The 16,631-nt window shown below is 36.7% G+C and overlaps 1 protein-coding gene across 1 annotated transcript; it reads left to right on the top strand.

Annotated features, from left to right (window-relative positions):
- Positions 1–13,875: 13,875 nt before the first annotated feature.
- Positions 13,876–16,169, top strand: LOC142643867 (L-type lectin-domain containing receptor kinase IX.1-like). The gene has a single exon (XM_075818596.1). It carries the CDS (start codon positions 13,880–13,882, stop codon positions 15,905–15,907), a length of 2,028 nt encoding a protein of 675 aa, XP_075674711.1. The 5' UTR covers positions 13,876–13,879; the 3' UTR covers positions 15,908–16,169.
- Positions 16,170–16,631: the final 462 nt, after the last annotated feature.

The following is a 16,631-nucleotide window of genomic DNA, read 5'->3' as shown; positions in this document are numbered from 1 at the left end:
TTTAAGAACACTTTTTTTTTTTTTCACATTTATGGAATTTCATTTCTCTTTCCTTGATTGTGTGAAACCTCTTTTTTTTTTTTTTTTTTTTTTTACGATCTCTTGTCTTTAGCCTAATGAATTCTTCACTTGTCTTTCATGTCTTCTAGAAGAGATTTATCAATTAGCTTCAAAGCTACAAGGTTGACTCCTCCTCAACATGAGATTAAAGCATGCATACTTTGGTTTTTCCCACCCTAGGTTTAGATTTTAGTGGATTCATGCGAAAAAGAGACTAAGTGTTTAAAGGCTCAAATGGGCTAGCAATGGATAATGATCGTTCTAGGTATTAGGGAATAATCTTGTTTAACCAAAGATGGCCTCCTATCCCTAGTAATGCTTACTTGTAAGCACAGTAACTTAAGCTCTTTTAATAAATTCATCTTAAAAGAAAAAATATAAATGCTCTAATGTTGTAAAACAAAAGATCTTTGCAAATTGGATCGAGTGCATGGATTCTTGGGATTTTCTGATGGATGGATTCTTTTTTATTGCCTTTTAAGACCATTTCTTTTTATATTCTAAGTCAAGTAGCAAAAGTCTTTACATGGATCAAATGAAATTAATCATTCCTTGGTACAAGTTGATTGCTCAAGCCTTTAAACATCAAGATTTAGAAAATGTTTTGTCCCAGGGATCCTCATGTACCATTTTGAAAAAGAGACTTCTTCTTTCTTTTCTTTCTTTTTTTAAATCTTGAAAGAAAAAAAAATGGGTCTTTTTGAAAAGTCACTAGGAAGTTCAATGCCCCTAGTTCAAAGAATGTTTTTTTTTTTTTTTTTGAAAATGACTTAAGGGCCCAATGCCCCTAGTCCAAAGACATTTGAAATTTTCTCTCTTTTTTTGGAAAGATTTGGAAATCTTGATTTTTTTTTTTTGGGTATATTCATTCAATAACAAAATTCAACAAGCATAGCATGAACTTTATTGATTAGGAAAACAAAAAACAAACTCTAAATAAGCAAACACATTAAAAACAAAAACTATGACTATAAAAAAAACTTGTGGAGTTAAATTTAGACATATTCATATGGATCCACTAATGAGGGTGGGTTAACGACTTGTCGGTTGATAAGATCTTGAATGTCATGCCTTAAATGAAAACACTTATCTGTCATGTGGCCTACCCCTTGATGATATTTGCAGTGAGCATTGGGATTATAGCTTCTAGGAATAGGATGTGGTATGGGCTTAGGATCCAATGGTTTCAACAACCCCTTAGCTTGTAGTTTCTCCAAGGCTTCACTCAAGGTCATGTTTAATTCATCGAACTTCCTTCGAGGCTTAGGATTGATAGTTAAAGATGCTTGGAAATTCACAATATTAACCACTTCCCCATTGGTGGTCTGGGTCACTGCTTTCTTGGAAGAGTGGCTTTCCACATTCTTTAATATGCCATTATTGACAACATCTTCCACTTGGGTACTAGCTACGATCAAAGCTTTGAAGTTGGGAAAGTATTGTGCAAAAAGATGCTTATGGTATATAGGCAATAAATTCTTCATAACCATTTGGATTTGCTCTTCTTCATTGGGCCTATTTGTCATTTGGGCTGCCTTTGACCTCTATCTTGTGATAAAGGTTAAGAAAGATTCCTTGGGCTTTTGCTTGGTGGTGTCCAAATCATGCCTAGTAATGTCTACTTCTATATTGTATTTGTATTACTTGTAGAACTCATTGCAATGTCTTCCCAAGTAGGGATTCGAGAGTCTTCAAGATTCAAAAACCAACAAAGTGCAGCCCTAGTAAATGTGTTTTGGAACATTTGGGCCAAAAGTTCTTCAGTAGCTCCCAAGGATTGGAGGGCCCTTGTGTACATCTTCAAATGGGCTTTAGGGCAGCCTGTTCCATCAAACTTGTCCAAGCTTGGCATCTTGAATTTGGGTGGAGCTCTTAATTGTGGGAAGAGAGAAAGAGAATGGAAGTTCATGGCATCTTCCTTCCATTGAAACTTTTGAAATAGTTGTTCCATTTGATCCAAGCACTCCTTCAACTTTTTCTCACTTTCAGTCAATTGTGGGCCATGAACTTCATCATTTTGGAAAGTGGTAGTACTTTTCCTTTGAGCTTTTGAAACAAAGTGTTGAACTCTTCATGAAGTTTGGCTTGGCTCGCCACCAAAGTATTGAAAAATTCATGGAAGTTGGTCATGGGCTTATTTGATGTATTCTCTTTAACCATGGCTACAAGAAATGAGTTTGGGTTGGCAAATGAATTTGGCGATGAGCTTGGTTGACTTGAGCTGGAACTTTAAAGGCCTGCACCTTCACTTGATTGGGCTTGCACTTGGAAAAGTGCATGCACACATGTTATATTATCTCTAGAAACACAAATTGGGCCTCCATGGCAAGTAGGCTTTAATCATAAGCATTTGGGCTTAGGTTCATTCATAGTATACATGGTTCGAACAATTATGGTAGGCTCAAGCGTTGGACTTGGACTCATCATGGTTCAAACAAGGGCCAAACACATGCGTAATGATATGCAATTTATATGGACCAACCTAAAGGTAGGTTCGATGGGTCATTAAAACATGGGTGGAAGGTAGGTCAAAGGTCCCCACAAGCTAGGACGTCATACCTCCCAACTTATGACGCTAAGAGGGCTGTGTTGGTCCAAACGGTACAGTTTGTCCCTATGAACCACCATGGCATAACCATGATGATCCTTTTCGCGATAGGTGGTAGGTTCATCGCTGGGTATGTGAGTCTTAGGAAGACCACAATCCACGACTAATACTATCGGGCTTCCAGGCTATCACACAAATAAATAAATAAAAATTCATTCTAGCAAATGATGCATGACATGCAATATAATAACATATTAGACATATTATATACAAAAAGCAATAAACAAACAATGACATGGTTGGCCACCATAACCTAATTGAAGCTTAGCCCTCAATATCCCTAGTGGAGTCCCTATTGTGAAACCGCGCCCTGGCCCCCTTTTTTATATGTTGTCAGGCCAAACCCATGTGAATGAGTGGAATCATGTTATTGCCTCTCAAAATGGAGGTTCGCCTAGTTATATTTTCCTTTTTAAATTAAGGGTTTTACAATGGAGTCTCCACTATTTAATTATTAGAATAAATAAGAAAACCAAAATTGAAAAATTCCTTATTTTATTAATTTGAAATTGAATTTACATTGATCATAGGAAATTACATGGCTTTGGTCCTAGGTACAATTTAAGATAAAGTACATAGTTTTGTTTCCTAGTTACAATCTGAAAATTCAAAAATTACATGGATAAGTATTGGATCTACTAACCTTTGATCTAAGTTCGGAGGTTATGTTACAAGGTGGGAAGGCGTTAGGCACCCACCTTACCCAGTGAAACTAGTCTTCTAGTCTATGGTGGCCAACATTTATATCATATCATTCAATACGTTAATCAATTTACATGATGAATTTAATGTGTGTGCATGTGATAGATTCTAATTCAATTTATTGAGTATAGTATTTGGATTGAAAAATAAATTCTAGTGAATGTGTGTGGATGGTGATAGCCTAGATTCAAGGATTTGAAAGAATTATGAAACAAACATGTTTTTCATATTTTTGATGTGGATTTAAGATTAAAACAAGTGTTATGCATAAACATGTGATGAACGACCAAGAACATGTGAAAGACACATAAGAACATTTCAGAACATTCAAACATATTCAAGAGAATTTAAACAGTTACTATCATACTTTAATCCTAAATTCTTATCATGACAACACAAAAAAAAAACAAGTTAGGGAAAGGGATTATACCTTCATGCAAAATCCATATGGTGGAGAAGGAGACTCTTGGTCCCAAATTATAGAGCCAACTTCAAAAAATCATATCTGACTCAATTCTGATCAGAATTGTCTCGTTTTTATGCTCAAATTGAAGCTCCGGATGTCTAGTTTCTAGAAACGTTAACCTCATTCACAAATTCAAAATATTCTGAGAGATATAGATGAAATGGTTAGTAGAGGTCATTTGTTAGAAAATGATTTTAGCACAATTAACAATAATAAGTCCCAAATTAGCTACCAATTAACATTAAATGGCTCAAATACCTCTCATTTCAGACCTAATTGATTCCAAATTTACTATAATTAAGAGATAATTGCACAAATTATTCATTGAATAATTAGTATTTAACTATCTAATTAATTAGGTGTGTACAACCTTACCATAAAATTGTAGTCCTAATCAATCAAATTATGACACATCATTAATCTCTGATTAATTATACTTATAACTAATTAAAATCAATTGTTCATAATCATATATAGTCAGACTCAATTTGTGATAGTGCATCTCAGCCATTAAAACTTGATTTGATAATAACTTTCAATCTGGTGGTTCGATTGGGGCTCATGACCAGTTAATTTGATCGTTACAATATCAAGATCATTTTGGTGAAATGAGATTAAGGATCTAATGACTAGAATCAAGATGCATATTTCCAAGGCAAAATTAGCCTTTTATCCTCTAGGTGAGGTTCAATGCGGGTTGCAAAATGAGGTGTCAACATTGGCTTCTTTTGGCAAATCTCCAAAACTTTCCAAGCTCCAAAACACTCTCTATACTCTTTAGTCAGGGAGTGTAATCAAGCAGTATTGGCGTCCAAAGAAAACCACACTTGGATGGTGGAGGAATAACTGAAAAAGCCTATTAAAGAGGTAGAGAATGTAGAGTTAGTAGAGGGAGATCCTTCAAAAACTACCAAGGTAGGAAAGGAGCTTCAGTCACCATTGAAAGAGGAAATGGTGAAGTTCTTGAAAAGGAACCTGGATGTCTTTGCATGGAGCCACGAAGATATGCCAGGCATTGGCGGTGGTGTGATAGAGCATCATCTCAATGTCAATCCAACAAAGAAGCCCATCTAGCAAAGGTGACGAGTGTTTGCCCCAAAATGAAACAAAGTAGTCATGGAGGAAGTAGAGAAGCTCTTGACTGTAGGTTTTATTCAAGAGGTTTACTACCCCGAATGGCTTGCTAATGTCGTTATGGTGAAGAAGTCCAATGGCTAATGGAGGATGCGTGTGGATTTCATAGATTTAAATAATGCATGAATGAAGGACAATTTTCCTCTTCCAAGAATTGACTAGCTTGTTGATTCAACAGCTAGACATGAACTATTAACCTTTATGGATGCTTTTTCAGGTTATAACTAGATTCTCATGAATAAGGAAGACTAGGAAATAATTGCATTTACAACCAACCAGGGTTTGTTTTGTTAAAACTTCATGTCGTTTGGTCTAAAGAACGCAGGAGCCACTTACGAAAGACTGGTGAACCAGATGTTCAACAAACAAATAGGCAAGAATATAGAAATCTATATGGATGACATGCTCATAAAGAGTAAGGAGGCAAGGTCTCACCTCGAAGACCTTCAAGAGACTTTCGATACCCTAAGGAAATATCGAATGAAGCTTAATCCTGCTAAATGTGTGTTTGGAGTTTTATCAGGAATGTTTCTTAGTTTCATGGTCTCTCAACGAGGGATCAAAGTGAATACAGAGAAGGTAAAAGCTATACTTGATATGGCTGAAGATAGTGAATGAGGTGCAAAGACTAACTGGATGGATCACAACTTTGAATAGATTCGTTTCTAAGGCTATTGATAAGTGCCTCCACTTTTTCAAAACTCTTAAGCAAGTCTTCCAATGGACAGATGAGTGTGAAGCAACCTTTCAGAGCCTTAAGGAGTATTTGGCTAAACTACCACTTTTTTAAGTCCATCTATAGAAGGGGAAGATCTGTTTTCGTACTTGGTTGTATCGAAAACAACTATTAGCTCATCCTTGATTCATGAAGAGTTCAGGGTTCAACAACCTGTTTACTACACTAGTCAAGCTTTTCAAGGTACTAAAATGAAATACCAGCGAATAGAGAAGATGGCCTTCTCCGTGATCTTCACTTCGAGAAAGCTTCGTCTATACTTCCAGGCTCATACCATCATGGTAATAATGGACCAGCCCATTCGGAAGGCCATGAGTAAACTGAAGCAACAGGACGCATGGTCCAATGGGCGATAGAACTAAGCTAGTTTGATATCGAATACAGGCCAAGGATAGCAATCAAATCCTAGGCATTAGTAGACTTTATCGCTAAATTTACTTTTCCGAACCCTAATCCAAAAGCAGAGTATTGGACAACGTACGCAAATGGTTCATCTGTTACAGGGCTCGGAGGTGTTGGTGTACTTGTATCCTCAACTGGGAAGGATGCCCTTAAATATGGAGATCAAGTCCAATTCCAGCAACAAATAATGACGTAGAGTATGAAGCAATCATCACTAGCCTAAGGATAGCAAAAGCTCTAGGAGTCAAGAATGAAGCTGAGAACTGATTCCATGCTCATTGTTGGAAAAATAACAAATGAGTATGAAGCGAAGGAGGAAAAAATGAAGAGGTATTTGAAGCTGAGAAACCAATTGGTTGATTATTTTAACGATTTTAGGTTCGAACAAATCCCACGAGTGAACAATTTTGATGCTGACGGGGTGGCTAGATTGGCATCATCTGATGACGCCGCAAAAAAGCCTGGGTTATATATGGAGGTACAGACAATCCCAAGCATAGAAGGATTACAAGCCTTCCCAGTTCAGCAGTCGCGTACATGGATGGATCCAATCCTTTCTTACATCAAAGATGGCAAGCTTCCATCAGACTTTTTTGAAGTAAAGAAAGTTAAAGTCAGATCCGCATGATTCACTGCCGTGAATGACGAACTCAATAAAAGGGGATTTTCATTTCCCTGCTTGAAGTGTTGAACCTAGAAGAAGCGGTGTATGTATTGTGGGAAATCCATGAAGGTATATGTAGGAACCATTTAGGACCTCGATCTATAGTCGAGAAGGCAATCAAAGCAGGCTATTTTTGGTCAACCATGCTCGTCAAAAAATGTGACAAATGTTAGCGGCTTGGGAATATGCAGCATGTTCCAGGGGAACTAATAACGAGCATCTCTTTCCCATGGCCATTCTCAATTGAGGGATTTATATCGTTGGTCCCCTACCACAAGGTAAGAAGTAAATTAAGTTTTTACTTGTTGCTATTGACTATTTCACGAAATGGGTCAAAGTAAAACCTTTGGTAGTAATAACACAGAGCAAGATACAAATTTTGTCTGGAAGAACATTGTTTGTAGGTCTAGGATCCTGATGGGGCAATCATTTCTGACAATGGATGATAGCCAAAAGTTCAGAGAATTTTGTGGAGAGCTAGGTATAAAGAACCATTACTCGTCATCTAGCCATCCACATGTGAATGGTCAGATAGAGGTCACAAATCGCACTTTGCTCAAACTTATCAAAGCTCGACTTGAAGGGGCAATGGGTGCATGGCCAGAAGAGTTACTAGGTGTGCTATGGGCTTATTGAACGATTGCAAGGACACTAATAGGAGAAACACCATTCAAGCTAGCCTTCAGTATAAAAGCAGTTTTTCTTGTCAAAGTAGGGTTGTCAAGCCTTTAAACGAGCTCATTATGATGAGAATTCAAACAATAAAGAGTTGAGACTAAGTTTGGATTGTTTATCTGAAGTGAGAGATAAGGTAGCTCAAAGAATGGCCCGATACTAGCAAAAGATGGCAAAGTACCATGATGAGAGGGTAAAGCTCAGAAGGTTCAACCCTAATGATATGGTGCTACGAAAAGTCTCATGGGCCACCAAGGACCCAACCTAGGGGAAGTTAGGCTCTACTTGGGAAGGTCCGTATAAGGTCATCTGTTACTCAAGAAGAGGAAGGTACTACTTGAAAGATCTTGACGGCAACCCATTGCCTCATCCATGGAATGTGGAGCACCTCAAGAAGTACTATTAGTAGAAAGTATTGAAAGCAATAAACTCTGTCCATAGGAGTACCTCATCTGACGAAATATCATATAAGCGAGATTTCTTTTGTTGCAATTGCTTTTATTTTAGCATCTTCTTTCACCATTTCAATTTGGTCAAGTTTTTCATCTTATTTCCCTTGTAATCCCCTCATAAATAAGGGTGAATGAAATAATAACGCTCCCCAAGCCATTTTTTCTTCAAAGGCTTGATCTTCTGTTCAATCGTCTATAACAACACAAACTCTAGAAGTAAAGTTGTAGATTCAATCATTAATTTTCTAAGGAAAAACTACTCATGGTAAAAACTCCAACAACGAGTTTAAATCATAAGAGAATTATCAATGATAAAAACTCTAATGACGAGTTTAAATCATAAAGAAAATTATTAATGGTAAAAACTCCTATGACGAGTTCAAATCATAAAAAATAATTATGAATAGTAAAATCTCTAATGACGAGTTTAAATCATAAAACCTTAGAGAAAAATTGTTAATGGTAAAAACTCTAACGACGAGTTTAAACAATAAAGGACTATTATTGACAGTAAAAACTCCAACAATGAGTTTAAGTCATAGAAGGATCCCTAAAGAAAAATTTGTTAAGAAATTTAACTGACGGTTCATCGAAAAATTTTATTTACAAATTCCTTCAGTTCAAATTATGGAAAAGGTCCTTCCAAGAAAAGGTCTTAGCAATTAAAACTGGGAATAGAAGATATTGACAAGAGCTAAAGCTGCATTTGAAATAAGGATTGATAAAAGCTAAAGTTGCATAAAAAATAACCATTGTATTTTAAAGCAAAAATATAAAAGCCTCAAAACAAGGAGGCAACCAACGATTTCAACAAAAAAAATAAAAATAAAAATAAAAAGGAGGATTGAAAGTCTTCTATGGTGCAATGACGACCTTGTCTTCATGGCCCTAATCTGTTCGTCCAGCATCCGTAGCACCGTCCCCTCCAGCAACTTCAGCAGTAACAACAACAGTAACTTCTTCTTGCTCTTTGGCTTCATCAGCAAGAATCTCAGTGTTAATGATCTCAAAATCAAGGTTCAAAAAATCCACTGCTTGATTATGATGCTTCATTGTCCTTCTGCAAAGAAGCTCAAAACCTTTGTAGTACTGGATAAATTGAAGGTCAGAAAAACGCTCAGACTTCAAAAACTGGGCAATCACTTTTTCACGATCCTCGTTGGTTTTTTGAAGAGCAACTTGGATCTCATCGTCCTTCTGTGCGACGAGTAGTTTCTCAATCTTCAATGCCTCACTAAGCTCCTTGACTTTATCCTTGGCTTTTGTGGCTTGATCCATGGCCTCAATCAAGTCCTTTCCAGCCTTGAGCTTTCAACCTCGACAAATTCAACCTTAGAGTTGGCCACCACCACTTCTCCTCATTGCTCAAGTAATCAGTCGTCAAACGTAGTGATTCTCCAAGAACCTAGAAGAAAAGTACAGAGTCAAATCTATGGTCAAGGTAAAAAATTCAATGACGATATAACGATTGAGTAAAATACCTACACTAATTTATATATATGACGACTGACTAGTTCATGAGATGGGATGGAGGCCAGACCCTTAAGCTCTTCGTTTGTAATTACGTTATGGGTTCACCCAAGGGCTGTAGCTGGATCCTTCTAAACACTCTTTCCAATTTTACTCTCCCCTTGGAACGAGTAGTTGGAAGTGTACAGTCATCATCTCAAGAGAAGGGGTTGGAGAAGAAGGAACTGTACGGATGGAAGAAGAGATGATTGTCTCACTTTTCTCTTCATTCAGTTTGCGTTTCTTCATATCAATGGCTAGTTGAGACAAAGGTTCATTCATCATTCCCTTCACACGAGCATATTTATCCTTACTATAGCTATTGGCCATCCTTACAAAAACAGGATCAAAGAAAGGAGTAAGTTAAAAAAAAATTAAAAAATAAAAGAAGAAGGAAATACACATAATATTTTCTTCTCGAAGAATTTTCTTAGCACGTATTCTGTGGGTTTGAGTCCAAGGAAAAGATCGTATAAGTGATGAGGATCCACCAGGTCATCAAAATTGTCAATCTCACAAGCAAACTCTAAGGCGGCTTGAACCCAACCTTGGTAACAACTCTCCAAATTAGGACACTTGGAGATTGCACAATAGACAGCAAGAGAATCATATGGATGAAATAGAAGGTGTCAGTCAAAAGGAAAAGAGGTTTAAAAGAACGAACCATGAGATGGGATTTCCCATTTCATTAGTATCCACGGGACTTTGTCCTAAAAGTCGTCAGACATGGTTTCCCATCCAGATCCAGAAACAAAGAAGTATCATCATTTTTAATCACGAAAAGAAGAAGGGAGTCCAGAAACAATCCTAGATTTTCTACTCCAGGGCAAAAGCTCATAATACCCATAGTGAGTGGAAGGTTTTAGACGGTATAAATACAGAAATTTGCTTAGGGATATCATGTCCCTATCATGGACAGACACCCAGATTGGCATACAACTTATGATCGTCCTCCAAGCGTTTGGAACAAGTTGTCCAAGAGCGATATTAAAGGAAGAAAGAAGTGAAATTATGAATGGATGGACAGGAAACCGAAGGCCGTACGAAAAGATAGCTTCATAAAGCACACCTCGCCGTGGGAAAAAGCATAAGCCTTCTAGTTTGAACAAGGTAATGGAGCGACAATACCACACGAGAATTGAAACCTTTTTCTTATAGATTTTAGTTGTTTAGTTTTTAGACAGCAAGACTCAGAAAGGGCATGAAAAGGGGTTGAAGAGGAAGACAAAGAAAGATTTGAGGGTTGTAAAAGCTTCGACATAGCAGTATCAACATCCTTTTCCTCAGCCCCATTGTTTGAAGACAGACCTGTTTTTAGATTGCTAGACCTAACTTCAAAATCCCTCTCCTATACGACGGCCATCTCTAGGTGATATTGAATCAGAGAACGTCGGATTAAGGCATAAAGGGTGACTAAAACATGCCTAAAAGCAGCACAACAACAGGGTAAAAATAAACCTACTTAAGGGCGTTTTCCAACAGAATATTTGAGAAAAACTCCTAGCCTAGCGAAGAAGAAGGAAATAGAAGGGGTGTGTTGCCTAAGAAAAAAAAAATCAACCATTAATGGAAATTCGAAGTGAAGAAATCTTACCAAGATGAGTTTATCGGGAGTTTATGAAAGCTTCAAACTTCAAACACAGAGGCAGCGAAGAAGAAGGGAAGAGGAACGGTTTCTCTAAAAGGAAAAGCAAAAATTAAGGTGCAGGAAATTCAAGGCGAACACAACGAGTAAAAGAGGAGCACATGTCTATCATTTGATGGGGAAGTTGTGTCAAATTTATTGTGATTGAACGAGAATCTCAAGAAACGAAGAAAGAGTTGAACCGTCAAAACCATTCGTATTCCTATGCTCATCCAAACCAAGGACGACAATGGAATAAGGGGGCGATTGACAAGTAGTGATAAATGGTCATCCACATAATGGTCATCTGCACAAGGGGACATCATCTATCTGGAAGATCATAAGCACATTAACTTCAGACGTAAAGTTTGCATTAATGGAGAATGAAGAACTGATATGGAGCCGTTACGGCCGTCCTCTTCTAGCCGTTGCATGACCGTTACGAACATTAAGTGATAGGATTAAATGACCATAACTAAGCCACTTAATCCTCCAGCTCAAGCGCAACACAAGAGGGAGCCAACTGACTGCCCATTTACTTACAAATAGGCTATATAAAGCCAAAAGGAACAAGTGGGTATGATTCTATAGTACCACAAATTACTCTATGGATTGTTGATTCCTAAAGAGTTTTAAACTAACTTAAGCATCGGAGGGTTCTTGGCAGGCCCCAAACCAATTTCTTTCATTATTTGGTGTTTTCTCTTAAATAGGAACATCCATCATCCAACGGTGTTGATGGGGAACATGCTGACAAGGCAATTTCCTGCTTTATCAGTGTACATAATAGTGTTATTTAAAATTATTTATGCAGGTGCTCTCGAGTTGCTGGATGCATACCAAGCCTTCTCAGCATCTCAAGCAACCACGTAACTGTTTTGGGGGGGGGAGGGGGATTGGGTTGGTGGGGGTAGTGGCTTCCTAAGGGGTTGGACAATTTCTAGTCTGGGACAAGCTGGTGTATCCCTGTCTTTCTTTATATTGTACACAGTTTTACAATGAATAAAAGGATTTCTATCTGATATTTCAAATATATATATATAACGTGATACCGACTCATCTTTAAATTTGTAATTTCTAAACTAAACTATTAAATGGATTAATTTGATTATAGAGGATCCTATTCCAAATTATAATTGATGGAAAATTCATCTAGTTATTTCAACTGAGCAATTCTAACGAAGCCATTATATGAGATAGTTGGAGTATGTGTTAGGTCGATTGTATACAATTAATGTCTCATGACTTGTAGGATCTATGGTTGTATGGTGTTCAACTATGAGACATCGGTTGCATGAGAATGGTTTACTCATCGATAATATTTTATTCATACTAGCAATAACAACTCTCCTATTGTCAGTTCATGTCATTCTAATATATAAGATCCAGATAATACTTGGAAACTATTCCTTACCTAAAGTTATCATTTCTTATTCATACACTTTTCATCATTGGTTAATTAGGTGATTACTGCATCTTAATCCCTCCACACAAATAGCCTCTTTTCAGAGAATGTATTCCAAACACCAGGTGTATTACACCTCCTTCTCTCATAAGGTTGGTGTAATTTATCTTTAACTGTAGTATAATATTGATATGTTGTTCTTATTATTTGAATTATTTTTTTTAAATGGTATGATAGTTGGGAAAGAGGGGATTTGAATCCTGAAATTTTTTATTGAAAACACTATGGAGTGACATTGAGTTGAAGTAAAAGGCTTTTGACCTTATTATTTAAATTTATTATTGTTAAATTACCGATTATCTCAAAAACTTAGATTATTGGAATATGATTAATTTAATTATTTAAATTTAATTATTTAACTACACAATTCTAGCAATTACAACACAAACAAAGTTGAAGTTTTAAATTTTATAGCATGGTAACCCGAAAAAATAAATAAATAAATCAATAACTATACCATTAATCAAATATTTAAATTTTAAGTTTTTGTAGTCTAAAATTATGGATAAAAAATAAGTTTATGGATCTGATAGTAAATAACAACCGATTTATACAAAATTTGATATGTGTTAAGAACATAAAAAACATGCAATTTATCAGTCAGATTTTCAAAATATGTAGTCATGCTAATTTTTTTGTGGGAGTTGTAGTTTTAGACTATAATCCTTTTTATTATTAGAAAACTAAAAGATTAACTAAAGTGAACCCCATTCAATTATGGGTCATGCTAACGAGTACCCTTATGACATTAGTTAACAATCCATTTTAGGAAAGTTTTGACACTACTTTTATAGAAAATGAAAAAAGTTGTCAAAACATTAATTTTTTTTTCTTTTCCAATAAAAATTTTCTTTAAATGGATTATTAATTAATACTCTAAAGGCATTCGTTAGCATTTTCCTTTAATTATATGCACAAAAAAAAAATAAAGATAATTTACCACCTGTCTTCCTTAAAAATCTCTTTATTAATTTATTTGGAAAATCAATAAAGCATAAAGAATAGAATTCTTAAAAGTTTAAGCTCTTCAATTAATTCTTAATTAATCCGTTTTCTCAATTAGTAAATAGTAACCCAAAGTTGACTTTCTTTGTAAAATGCAGCGGTGTGTGCTATGCTTACACTTGGCCATACACAAGGGCATAACGCTTCAAAGCCAGGAGAAGCACATGGAAGGTCCAATGTCCAAAGTCCAAACTTTACAGCCATCCCAGAAAGGCAGAAAAACCATCTATGTTATTTTTTATCGATGCATATATATCCAACGCCAGTCAAACCACGCTATCGCGCGATCATGACCTAAACAACATTCTATTAGCTATATTATTTTTTTGTCTCTAATGATATTTCATTCTAACCATCTGCCTTTTGCCCATTTTCTTATGGATTATGAATCCTCATATTCCCTTCTCTTCCTTTATGTCTTCTTTTGTTGCTTCTCTTGCACCTTCTCTGTAAAATTTTCCCATCCTAACTTCTTGGATGACGACAACATTGCTACTTCTGGTACAGCCACTAGAGCACAAGTTGATTCAGTCTGGTCGATACGACTCAACGATAACCAGATCGGCGGTGATGTGTTTGATACCACAGGTCGAGCATACTATTCCCAACCCATTCAACTGTGGGATCCCATCACAAATGTAACAACAGATTTCACAACTTCTTTTGAGTTCATAATGAGAGCTCGTCCTAACGATTCAAACTCAACCTCTGGTGGCATTGCATTCTTTATCACTTCAGAAGATTCCGTTGATTCTCCTGGCAATTCCTCTGCAGGTTGGTTGGGTCTCTTCAATGAGACAACTAACGGCAATCCATCTAATCAGATGGTAGCGGTGGAGTTCGATTCGTGGCAAGATACATGGGATCCTAATGACAACCATGTCGGTATCAACGTGAACTCCATTGTCTCCAAGGTAAATGAAACTTTTGAAGATCCTTTCACCTCTGGGGACATTATGGTGGCAACGGTCTCTTATGATTCAACCTCCGAGAATCTCAGTGTATTGTTGAAATACATAGATGTTCCTCTGATAGCTAACCAGCACTTGAATCTTACTCATAATGTAAAGCTGAGAAATGTTCTACCAGAAAAAGTGACAGTGGGATTCTCAGCATCAACTGGAAGGGCAATCCCAGTTCAAGCAATCAGAAGTTGGAATTTCAGTTCAACTTTGGATCTAGTTTTGACTCAAAATGGAGCAAAAGGGAACTCTAAGATGTGGTTTGTAGGATTGATAATAGGAGTGGTGCTTTTGGTTGCAGGGACCAGTTCTGGCTCTTATTGCATTTTGCGGAGAAAATTTAAAAGAAAGCAGATAGAAGAAGACGATGAAGATGAAGATGAAGAAATGGGGATGATGGACCCCATGGATGAAGATCTAATGGAAGGAACTGGACCAAAAAGGTTTGCCTACAAAGACTTAGTTGTGGCAACTAATAACTTTTCGGAGGAAGGGAAGCTTGGGCAAGGAGGTTTTGGAGGCGTCTACAAAGGTTTCTTGACAGAAATGAATATTGAAATTGCGGTGAAGAAGATATCTAGCAGCTCTAACCAAGGAAAAAAGGAGTATATTTCTGAGGTGATGACTATAAGCCGTTTGAGACACCGGAATTTAGTACAACTTGTTGGCTGGAGTCATAAAAGGGAGAGTTTTGTATTGGCTTATGAGTACATGCCTAATGGAAGCCTAGATTCGCATTTGTTTCACAAGAAAACTCATCTCTCATGGCCAGTGAGGCACAAAATTGTTCATGGGTTAGCCTCTGGATTGCTCTATCTCCACGAGGAATGGGAACAATGTGTGGTGCATAGAGATATCAAATCAAGCAATGTGATGTTAGATTCAAATTTCAATACCAAACTTGGTGACTTTGGTCTAGCAAGGTTTGTGGACCATGAACTTGGCTCACAAACAACAATTGTAGCTGGGACCATGGGCTACATGGCTCCTGAATGTCTTATCTCAAGCAAGGCTAATAAGGAATCAGATGTATTTAGCTTTGGGGTGGTGGCATTAGAAATTGCTTGTGGGAGGAGAGTAGTGGAGCCAAAAGCAGAAGAATTAAAGATTAGTTTAGTCAATTGGGTGTGGGAACTATATGGAAAGGGAAAGCTTCTGGAAGCCGTGGATGAGACGCTAAACGGGGATTATGACATTGACAAGATGACATGTTTAATGACTACTGGGCTATGGTGTGCTCATACAGATCACACTTTAAGACCTTCTATAAGGCAAGCAATTAAGGTTCTTAATTTTGAAGCACCATTGCCTAGCCTTTCATCAAAAATGCCTGTGCCCATGTATTATTCATATGCCCCTGCAAGAATAACCATTGCCAACCAAGTCCCTATCACTTTGACAAGCGAGGAAAGGAGCACAACTGCTACACACTCAATAAATTAGGTGAAGTTTCAACATGTCGTACCTAGCAATTTCTTCCAATATTTTTCCTCTGTAAATTGTGTACATGGAAGAGTAATTATGATTAATATCACCCTTTGCTTTGAGTTGAAATAGAATTTCTCAGACTCTTTTACCAGACAAGTGGAAGAGCCAAGAATACTATGAGAGCCTTCCTATATATGTTCCTTTCAATTTTGTTTTTCATACATTGTAATTATTCTTTCTAATTGTTTTTAGACTACTCTAAAAGATTGCATCTTCAATGTAGAAATGGTGTATTCATCGTTAATATATTTTTTTAATCAAATAGCATACCTAATATTGTGTTATTTAAAATTATAAATAACGTGATACAGACTCATATTTAAATATGTAATTTTTAAACTAAATTATTACATGGATCAATTTGAATATAGAAAATCCTATTCCAATTAATTGATGGAAAATTCATCCAGTTATTTCAACTTAGCAATTCTAACGAAGCCTTATATGAGATAGTTTGAGGATGTTAGGTCGATTGTATACAATTAATGTCTCATGACTTGTAGGATCTATGGTTGTATGGTGTTCACCAACTATGAGACATTGGTTGCATGGGAAATGGTTTTTTTTTTTTTTTTTTATACAAGATAAAATTTCTACTTGAGTCTAATCTAAGTGTATATGTGTGTGAAACTTCCTCTTGGAGATTTGAACCTCGACCTTTGCCTCCCACACTCCACAA

Source organism: Castanea sativa, chromosome 7 (genome assembly GCF_040712315.1).
Source record: "Castanea sativa cultivar Marrone di Chiusa Pesio chromosome 7, ASM4071231v1".
NCBI lineage: Eukaryota > Viridiplantae > Streptophyta > Magnoliopsida > Fagales > Fagaceae > Castanea > Castanea sativa.
The sequence above is the reverse complement of the archived record's forward strand: the minus strand, read 5'-3'. Positions and strand labels throughout refer to the sequence as shown.